The following is an 11,412-nucleotide window of genomic DNA, read 5'->3' on the forward strand; positions in this document are numbered from 1 at the left end:
TCAGGGTGGGGGTCCCCACTGGGGTGCCTGGCCAGTCTGGGTGAGGGGCTGAGGGCCGTTTTCAGGCTGGCTGGTGACTGAAGCTCCCAACCTCTCCTTTTTTTCTTTTTTTTTTTTATTCTGGGATTTATTTACCTTCTATGGCTGTCACTGGAACTGAGAGCCAGCTTTAGCTCTGAGGCTCAGCTCCAGCTCTGAGACCTCGGCTGCTGAAAGCAGGTATCTGGGTTTGTTTGGGTTCTATAATTGTAACACTGTTGCGGTCCTGCTAGCTCCAGCTCTGACGGCTGAAAGCAGGTTTCTGGGGTTTATTTACCTTCTATAATTGCAACATTGTTTCTTAGATTGCAGCTCAGAGGCTGGCAGCGGCAGGCGGGGAACCTTGGCTTCCTCCTTCACTGGAGAAAGCAAGCCTCCTGTTCGCTTCAGCTGCCTGGCTGCCGGCCGCCATCTTGGTTGGCAGTTAATTTGCATATCTCGCTGATTAGCCAATGGGAAGGGTAGCGAAGTTACGGTTAATTACCATGTTTCTCTATTATTAGATAGGATGTTCTCTTATAGCTTGAGTCTTGGCTCTGAATTCTTTCCCAGCCAGAACTCAAGTATGGAGGTTGCTGAACTCAGGTCTGGTCCAACTGTCACCTGGTGCTATTCCCACCACCTACAGTAGAATCATGAACTTTTAAGCAAGTAGCATTCATATAACAATTGCAAGATATCTGTTACACTCACCTTGTAACCGTACCACAATAGGTATTTTAATTTCCAAATCCTTTACTGCCATGACTATACCCTGTGCAATAACATCACACCTCATGATTCCTCCAAAAATGTTGACCAGAATAGCCAGTACCTGTGAACAGAATGTTTTTGGTTGATTAAAATTTTAAAGAAATGAGTATGTGTCCTTCCTTCCCAAGAAAATATTAGTATTTATACCTTATGATGAAATTTAATTCCATGGAACCATTTTCAGACAAAACAGCCATCACTGAAGTCTGTGCAGTCCACCACACACCAGAACTTATTTTCCCCTCTTCGGGTAATTCCAACACCTGGCTCATATTCTCTTCTCTTCTGTCTCATATGAATAAGACCTGATTCCTTTACTTGTTTCCTATTAAACACAGCCATTCACCAACATGATATCCCAGATCATGTTGTAAGACAATGTCACATACAAGAGCTCCAACTTATGTTCATTGACTATCATCTCTTCTTCACTTAGCCCCACCAATTCAACAAACTCTTCACACAAACCAGGTCCTCAAAAATCACTGAATTTCTGTATGCCCACTACTAGCTACACATCACATCCAAACCTCTGGGTCAGTATTTTTTCATCATCACACCAATAATCTGAACCATTGTTCTATCACGTACAAAAAATTTTTTTTCACTTTTTATTATTTTTTTTATTTTTTAAATATATTTTATTGATTTTTTACAGAGAGGAAGGGAGAGAGATAGAGAGTTAGAAACATCGATGAGAGAGAAACATCGATCAGCTGCCTCCTGCACATCTCCTACTGGGGATGTGCCCGCAACCAAGGTACATGCCCTTGACCGGAATCGAACCTGGGACCCTTCAGTCCGCAAGCCGGCCAACGCTCCACTGAGCCAAACCGGTTTCGGCATCACTTTTTATTTTTAAAAAAATATATTTTTATTGATTTCAGAGAGGGAGGGAAGAAGAGAGGGAGGGAGAAAGAGAGAGAGAAAGAGAGAGAGAGAGAGAAACATCAATGATGAGAGAGAATCATTGATTGGCTGTCTCCTGCCTCCTGCACACCTGACACTGGGGATCCAGCCGGTAACCGGGCAGGGAATTGAACCGTGACCTCCTGGTTCATAGGATTATGCTCAACCACTGGGCCACACTGGCCAGGCTACTTTTCATTTTTAATGCACTTTACTTTGGTGTAGTTCATTCACCTACACCAGAGTTCCTCAGCCAGTGCAATATAAATAGCTTATAGACACCAAGATATTGTTCCCTCAACCCTTAGGGAAGCTAGGAAGGTTCTAGGACAGCTGTCACCTCTGGGCCAGTGGCCTCTGACCACAAGCAACCTTCTCCATATACCTTCTAGGCCCCACTGAAATACGTCTGTGAATGCCATGACATGAAAAAGGTTCAGACACACTGAGCTATACTACACATTCCTCATATTTACCACTATTATTTCTAGAAATTATAATGGACTAGAATTCATAGTGGACTCTGGCACCTTCTTAGCTCTCTTCCTCCCACCTCATTCTAGATAGCTACAATATGCACCACAGGGCATCATCTGACATCCTAGCCTTAAAGTTACTGTTATCTCCAGTCCATTTCAACTAATTCTTACCAAGGACAAACCCTTGACCAGAAAGAGAATCTCTACAATATCAAATGTGTAAATCCCACTTTCTGTCCAGCCTCCTCTTTCACTTCTAATTCCTTTTATCACTAACTCTATCAAACCCAATCTTTTCCTCTTAAAGCCTCTGGTCCCTAAACCCCTTTCTAATCACTGGATGTATCAGCTCTCTACCAACATGACTTTCTTCACTATAGCAAGGGAGGAAGGGTGGGGAAACCTTTTTTCTGCCAAGGGCCATTTGGATATTTATAACATCATTAGAGGGCCATACAAAATTATCAACTTAAAAATTAGCCTGCTGCTAACCGGTTTGGCTCAGTGGATAGAGCGTCAGCCTGCGGACTGAAAGGTCCCAGGTTCGATACCGGTCAAGGGCATGTACCTTGGTTGCGGGCACATCCCCAGTAGGGAGTGTGCAGGAGGCAGCTGATCGATGTTTCTCTCTCATCAATGTTTCTAACTCTCTATCCCTCTCCCTTCCTCTCTGTAAACAATCAATAAAGTATATTAAAAAAAATTAGCCTGCTATATTTGGTCAGACATTTAATTAACTCACCCCTATGCCTTGGCAGGGCCAAACCAAATAATTTCGCAGGCCTCATACGGTCCTCGGGCCAGACGTTACCCACTCCTGCTAGAGAGCCTGGAACCTATAGCTGAGCAATTCAAAGATAATGCCATGTGCGTGCTCAATTCTCTCATACCAAGTCTACCTCCACTACCCCAATTCAATTAATGCATTCTTGGATGTTTCTATCCTGTTAATTTATCCATTCCAACTTTAAAGGAAAGCAAAACAGCAAAAACAAACAAAAAAACCATCCTGTAACACTAGCATAAACCAAAGAGCAGTATAATAATGATTCATCAGCATTTCTTTCCTTAATGATCTGCCTCATACCTTTCACTCTTCATGAGCCTCCTTTCTCCAATACACATCTCAATGCAGCTAAATATAGCTCATCTTCTTAGTCTCCCAAACAAGCAAGCAAACATATACTACACAGCTCTCTTCAACCCTACTTCCATTCAACTGTTAGCACTGTGTCCTTCTGTGCCTTCATAAAAAAGGCCCTGAAAAAGTATCTCAACTCAATCCATTACAGCCTGACGGGAAGCTGGTCCCCTCTCCTCTACGATTCTTACTAAGGTTCCTAATCATTTCATTTAGTACTTAGTGTACTTGATTGCTCCTACATCTGACACTGTTGCCCATCCACTTAATTCTCAAAACTCTTCATCCTGTCCTTTAATGTCACCACTCTCACCTGATCTGCAACTATCTCTGTCAGTTTGTTCTCTCTCTCTTATTATTCTACTAGTGGCCTGGTGCTCGAAATTCGTGCACGGGGGGGGGGGGGGGGGGGGGGGCCCCCAGCCCAGCCTGCACCCTCCCCAATCTGGGACCCCTCGAGGGATTGAGAAATACCCTAAATGATGTCCGACTGCCCATTTAGGTCCGATCCCAGTGGGCAGTCGGACATTCCTCTCACAATCCAGGACTGCTGTCTCCCAACCACTCGCCTGCCTGCCTGCCTGATTGCCCCTAACCACATCTGCAGCCTACTTGACAGCTGCTGATCAGGCCCTGCCTCTCTCTCTCTCTCCACAGGCCTCGCGAGCAGCCGCTGTGGCTGCTGATTAGGCCCCGCCTCTCTCTCCAGGCCTCTCTTCGGGCTTGATCCGCAGCCACCAAGGCAGTGGTGAGGTTGTTAGGCCTCCACCCGGCCTGGGCTGGAGGCTAACAACCTCGCTGCACCCACCTCGCTTCCCCTGTCTGGTGACCAGTCGTCTGGTCATTTAGGACATAATGGCTCCTGGTCTTTTATAATGTAGACTAGGGGCCCAGTGCACAAATTTGTGCACCTTGAAAGGAACTGTGGGCCACGAGGCTGCGGTGGGCACAGAGGCAGGTTTTGGCCCATCCTCCATGCCCCTGCCCGGCCCCTGCCGCTGCGACCCCAGGTCCCCTCTCTGCCAGCAGCCCTGTTCCTGTCACCTCTGCTCCCACGCGCTGACAGTGCCAGCCCCACTTGCACCCGCTGATGGCGCGGAGCGATTGGGGCTGGTGTCAGCAGCGGGTGTGAGTGGGGCTGGCACGTCGGTGGGTGTGAGCAGCAACCTCTGCCCCGATTACCCCTCAGGAGCAGGGGGAGGTGGAGAAGCCTTCACGGACGACAGGCACTGGCAGCCGCCGCTCGCACCCACTGACGGTGCCGGGCACCGGCAGTGGGTGCAAGCAGCAGCTCCGGCTGTGCGGGACTGGTGCTGGCAGTGGGTGCGAGTGGCAGCTCTGGTGCCAGCAGCGGGTGTGAGTGGGGCCGTCTCCGGCAGTGGGTGTGAGAGGCGACTGCTGGCTCTGATCACCCCTCAGGAGTAGGGGGAGGTGGAGAAGCCCTGAGGGACGATCAGGGCCGGCAGCTGCCACTCGCACCTGCTGACAACCGTGCTGAGCAATCAGGACCAGCGCTGGGTACTGGCAGCGGCTCCAGCGCCGGCAGCGGGTGCAAGTGCCAGGCGGGACCGTGGCGCACGGGAGCAAAGAATTTTCAGTAACTACCAGAGGCTCGCCCTGATGACAACGACCAGCGCTCCGCCTTGGTCTGGTGCTCCCGCTGACCTGCTCCATCATCCCACTGCGGCCAGCACCTGCCATGTTCCACGCGCACCCCCTTGTGGTCAGCGCATGTCATAGCGACTGGTTGTTCGGCTGTTCTGCTGTTTGGTCTATTTGATTATTAGGGTTTTATATATGTAGATTTTATCGCTCCTTCTTTATTCAGTCCTTCAACATGGAGGAGAGGGGTAGGTGAAGAGCTAGTTCCATTCTTGGTTTCCTCATCTTACTCATTTGAGTCATCTCACCAACTCCTAACACTTCAACTTTTCTCAATATACTGAGGACTCTCAAATATATATCTAACCATTATACGAAATATATCTTTATAACCATAAACTAGATACAGTCCCCACAGTGCAAAATTAACACATTCAGAAATACATATTTCTCTATTTTGCCTCTTGATGGCACAAAGGACATCATCACCACCCAATGATTGTCCCCAGCCAAAAGTCCTAACCAACCCCTGGTTGGTTAATCCAACTAAGCTCTCTCAATGCCACCCCCCAGCTACCCAAAAAAGAAGAGAAATGAATTTAATGATTGTATCTCAGAAATGCCTCTAAATATCTTTGCTTTATTCTTCCTGACACTACCTTTGCCAGGACCTCTTCGTCTTTTTTAACAATGAGGTATAACAACCAAATTGATCTATCCTACCAGTGCCTCCGTGCTCTACATTTCACACTCTACTAGCAAAGTTACCCTTTTTTAGAAAATAAAAAGATAAGGAACCATATATATATATATATATGCTGGAATAGAGGGGTTAAATTCCAAACTCCTTAACAATAGGTACAGGGGTTTTCACAATATGGACTCAACATTATCTCTTATCATTCGCCCCAAAAATGTTATTCTTATACATAAGCATCTTATTCCATGAACATAGTGGCTGTCTCTATACTCCATGCCTTTAAATAAACTTATTCAATTCTCAAGATAGCTCAAGGTATCATCCATTCAGTGGCCATTGTGATTCTCACAGTTATTGGTTGTCTTGTATTCTTCCACAGCACTGCATTCAGTTTATCACCCCAGTCAGACTATACTAGTAAATGCCTTGAGAGGAGGGACGATGTATTCCCAAATCCAAGCACAGTGTCCAATACAAAGAGTTATAATATGTATACAGCTACTTCAATGCTATCCACATTGTCTCCCTGGGCTACGGAACTGTTTCCAACTCCAATGCTCTAATGTCAGTCCCTAACACTGGAATTCTTTATATGCATTTATCCATACTTGTACCTAGGCCCTAAAAGCCACGCTTAAAAATATAACAAAAATTCCAGTTCACCTTCAAAGGGACTCAACGGTTAGATAATTACATAATACTCTTTTAGAGTTTATGCCAAAAGAAGCTATACAAATATAGTTCCAATAAAATTTGTTTACTTTTTAAAAAATATTATTCAACAGGAGAATAAAGCAATTTGTGTTTCATTTTAGTTTAATTCTCTTTATGAAACTGAAGATGGCAAATAAGTCTATAAACTCAAAGTCAAAGAGCAGTAAAATAATTTTTCAAACAATTCTAGAGTCTAAAACAATAAAAATGTACACTGTCAACATCATCAATAATAAGTATTTATAAATGACCTATACATGTACTGTGTATTATGCCAACCACTGCCAGAGGCAACAATGAGTAAGATATGATCCCTATCAATGAGGAATTCTCATTCTTAATTCAATAAGACTAGTTCCAGGGAGGCCATTATCTTATTTTTCCATAAGCCTTAAAACCCACATTGGCCACATAGTAGCTATACTGCTTAAAAAGTATCTGGTGACTGATAATATGTATGTCTTTTAGATAATGATGCTTCACATCCCTTGTATATTGATAATCACTTATAAATTCATAGTCTACATTATGGCATATCTGCATATGACAGATTATGCAAACATTAAAATAGGTGGTTTAGAAGAGTACCTTAGTAAATGCAAAAAGTACTCATAATATGTCAGCAAAAATAAAAGACTCAAAATATGTACATTAAAAGACATATACATGAATGGCTGAACTATGTAAGTTATCTACAATAAAAAAAGGGTAATATGCTAATTAGACTGAATGTCTTCTGGATGTAATTCTGGACTTCCTTCCTGATGAAGCCGAGGCCGGAGGGAAGCCAGCCCGGGTCCCGGGTGCCTGCGGGTGGCCGGAGGAGGGAAGCAGCCAGCAGCAGGAGGAGGGAAGCCTGGGTCCCAGGTGCCAGAAGGAAGCCGGTGCCGGCAACCAGGGGAAGGAGGCCTACTCTCGCACGAATTTTCGTGCATCGGGCCTCTAGTATCTTAATAAGTAGTATGTGTGAGTGTGTGTATGTGAAATCATTAAAAAGTCTTAAAGAAAATAGATCAAATCAATAGTAACAAAAGTTATCTCTGGATAAAATTAAAGATTATTTTTTATTTTCATCTTTTTAGCTTTACAGACTTACCAGATTTCTGGGCTTCTGCGGTCAACTAACATCTTCATTTTTCATAGTCATGTGCTCCCATATCAAATCATACCATTTAAAATATTGTCTAACATAATGTAACATTTCTTCATCTTGTTTTCTAAATCACTATGTGGAACTTTATCTTTTTCTGTAGTTAACTGTTATTGCATTGTTTTCAAACAATGGAAGACTTTTAAATTTTAATGTTCAACTAGTGTAATAATCACATCTGCTAATTAATCAAGTTACTTCTCACCATTCAAATTCTAAAACATAAGCCCTGCCCTTACCTTTTTATCTGAAGTGATAAGCTTAAATGCTTCTGTTACTTGATGGACTGTGGCACCACCACCAACATCAAGAAAGTTGGCTGGAGTCCCTCCATGAAGTTTTATTATATCCATTGTGGCCATAGCCAAACCAGCACCGTTTACTATCAAGAGGGGAAAATGATTTGTATAAGCAACAAACACAAAGAAAATAAATTAAGCTTAGCCAATCCAACTCTAACATAAAAACACATAGTACCTAGACAGCCTATATTCCCATCTAGGCCAATGTAGTTGATATCTGCCTTAGCTGCATCTTTGTCCCTTTCATCTTCCTGAGTCCAGTCCTGGAGATCAAAGATTTTCTTCTGGCGATAAGCTGAATTAGAATCAAAATTGATCTTCGCATCCATACACAGCACTTTGAAGAAAAAAAGAAAAGAAAATGATCTTAATTTACTAGACAGCCTATATTCCCATCTAGGCCAATGTAGTTGATATCTGCCTTAGCTGCATCTTTGTCCCTTTCATCTTCCTGAGTCCAGTCCTGGAGATCAAAGATTTTCTTCTGGCGATAAGCTGAATTAGAATCAAAATTGATCTTCGCATCCATACACAGCACTTTGAAGAAAAAAAGAAAAGAAAATGATCTTAATTTCAAGATAGACGCAACAAACTATCCAATAATCAAACATTCTTCATTTTAGGAGAAAAACACATTTTGTTACTTTATTGAAAGTATTTCAATTTATGTTCACTTTTAATTCAAACTGTTTCTTGAAAAAGAGAATTTGGGAATTGAATCTGAAGTGCTACCTGTTACTGGGTCTATATCTCTCCTAGGCAACAGATAAAGAAGGGGGGGGAGGGGAAATCCCTGAAAAACATTTAAATATTTTAAAAATTACCAATTAACTATTGATGCTCCTAGCTAAACCCTTCACTTGGGCCCTAGATTCCATTCCCTCTCACGCATTCAATGACATTGTTCCAGCAATTGTTTTTCCTACATTATAAATCCTCCCCTTTTCTATTGGCTAAATCAAACTGACTTGCAAAAAATGCTGTTCTTTCCTCCAACTTAATAAAAAGTACTTTAACCTTTATATTCCCCTTACTCTTCTCTTTCTATACAGCAAAACTCACGGAGAGAGTTGTCTGTGTAAACCCGGGATCAGGAAACTGGCTAAGGGCCAGATTCAGCCTATGCCTATATTTTATGTCCTGTGAACTAATAATGGGTTTTACATTTTTAATAGGTTGGGAAGAATAAAGGGGAAAGGACAAAGGAAGAAGAACAAGAAGAAAAGCAGCAGCAACTGTGACCATATGTGCCCCACAAAGCCCAAAATATTAACTCCCAATCCCTGTGATTAAATTCATTGTACCAAATTTTTTTTCTGCCTTCCTTTCTTTAATCCACTCTAATCAGGCTTTAGCCTACAGTGCTCTACAACAAGGCTCATATGTAGTTCACCTCTCAAACTTCATCTTTCAGTACTCTACCACATTCTTTGCTCCAATCCAACTAACTATAACATTCTCCTTGCAGTTCTTGAACAGAGGCTGAAAAAACTGAGCAGTTTTAGCTGCTGCCCAACACAAGAGACAATTTGGAGTCCAGCTAAGTTAACTACTAATATAAAAAATCAACATTCTTTCAGAGGAAGATAACAGAATCCAAAATCTCTACACCATAACTCCAAAATGTCCAATATACCATGAAAAATTATTACATTTGTGAAGAAACAGGAAAATGTGACTAAGAGTAAAGAGAAAAAGCAATCAAGAGTACCCAATCCAAGATGACACAGATTTGGAATTATCAGAGGGCTACGAAACAGTTATTTTAAAAATGTGTAAGGATTTAAAGGAAAATATGATCACAATAAAGCACCAGATAAGTAATCTCAGCAGAAAATAAAACGATAAAAAGGAACTAATTAGAAAATCTAAAAAGGTATTGGTTTTTAAATACCACAATATCTGAAATGAAAAATTTATGGGTGGGCTTAACAAACTGGAGACAAGTCAGATCCTGAAGTCATCCAATCTGCAAATGATTAAAAACCCCACTTCAATGACTTATTGGATAATATAAAGTCATCTAACAATATGTGAAATTAGAAGGAGACGGGGAGGAGAATGTAGCAGAAAAAATTATTTGGAGAGATAAAAAACATGTGTCAAGCCAGATTTCTATACCCAGTGAAAATATATTTAAAAATATAAAATTAAGATATTTTCAGACAAATGGAGGCAAAATTCATAACTAGCAGACCACATCAAGAGAAAATGCTAAAGGGAGTTCCTTGGGCTCAAGGAATGTAACATGTGGAATTAGAATCTAGAGCAGTGGTCTCAACAAGGCAGTTTGTCCCACTGGGGACATGTGGCAATATCTAGGGGCATTTTTGATTGTCACAACTAATGGTCACTAATTGGCATCTGAGTCTACAATGCACAGGACAGACTTCTCCCATCCTTACCCTCCCAATGATCTGGCCCCAAAATGACAACAGTGACAACGTTAAGAAACCATGGTCTACAGAAAGGAAAATAATACCATAAATATATGTCTATATGAGCAATGTTGGCTAAAAGAATTTCAAATATGGAAAGGGAAAGAACTAGAATGAATTTTGTGGTATTGGAGTGAAATTAGAGGTACCAGTATAAATTCAGAGATTTTAAAAGATAGGCATAGATAAAAATATAGGTGTATTTTTATGTATGTATACACACACACTCTATCACGTTCTCTTTTCTTTTCTTTTTTTAAAATATATTTTTATTGATTTCAGAGAGAAAGGGAGAGGGAGAGAGAGATAGAAATATCAATGATGAGAGAGAATCATTGATCAGCTGCCGCCTGCATGCCCCCTACTGGGAATCAAGCCTGCAACCCGGACATGTGCGCTGACCGGGAATCAAACCATGACCTCCTGGTACATAGGTTGACACTCAACCACTGAGCTACACCACCTGAGCGCGCGTGCTCTCGCTCTCGCTCTCTCTCTCTCTCTCTCCCCCCTTCTAGGCTCTGTGCACTGAAAAGGTTTGGAAAACAACAGCAACAAGCACAGATAGAATGCATATCTTGGTTTCTAAATACCACTTTCCATTAAAGGAACCAGGGTCCCTTGGTGCAAAAGCTAACTGCAGAATTCTAAGAAAGTAAAAGATAATAATCCTGGAATATCCTGTTGCACAAAAAGTAAAGAAGGGCTCAAAGAACATGGAAAACTTATGGTCATGCAAAACTGACATATAAATGTTCATAATAGCTTTATTAGTAAGAGCAAAATATTGAAAACACCCAAAATACCTTCAAAGGGTTAGTGGTTGAATGAATTCTGGTACATCCAAACAATGGAATACAACTCAGCAGTAAAATGGATGAACTATTGGTACATGCAACAACATGGGCAGACTTCAAAGACAATCTACACTAATAAAAGAGAAACATGCAAATTGGTGTCACTCCGCTACCCTTCCCATTGGCTAATCAGCATATCCTTATGCAAATTAACTGTCAGCCAAGATGGCGGCCGGCAGCCATGCACTGAAGCGAACAGGGAGGCTTGCTTGCTCCAGTGACTGCGGACTCCAACGTTCCCCGCCTGACTTGCCGGCCTCTCAGCTGCAACTCTAAGCAACTATGTTGCAAATATAGAAGCTAAACAAAACCCCAGAAACCTGCTTTA

The 11,412-nt window shown here is 42.1% G+C and overlaps 1 protein-coding gene across 1 annotated transcript in view; it reads right to left on the minus strand.

Annotated features, from left to right (window-relative positions):
• SUCLA2 (succinate-CoA ligase, ADP-forming, beta subunit) overlaps positions 1 to 11,412 on the minus strand; it is a 62,661-nt gene that overhangs the window by 6,170 nt on the left and 45,079 nt on the right. The window contains exons 7-9 of the mRNA XM_014535749.1: positions 7,965 to 8,126; positions 7,727 to 7,869; positions 733 to 853 (exon numbers count right to left, since the gene is read on the minus strand). Of these exons, the coding sequence (XP_014391235.1) occupies positions 733 to 853; positions 7,727 to 7,869; positions 7,965 to 8,126 (426 nt within the window). The remainder of the gene's footprint in view (positions 1 to 732; positions 854 to 7,726; positions 7,870 to 7,964; positions 8,127 to 11,412) is intronic.

The sequence above is a fragment of the Myotis brandtii genome, unplaced genomic scaffold (genome assembly GCF_000412655.1).
Source record: "Myotis brandtii unplaced genomic scaffold, ASM41265v1 scaffold15, whole genome shotgun sequence".
In the NCBI taxonomy this organism is placed as follows: Eukaryota; Metazoa; Chordata; class Mammalia; order Chiroptera; family Vespertilionidae; genus Myotis; species Myotis brandtii.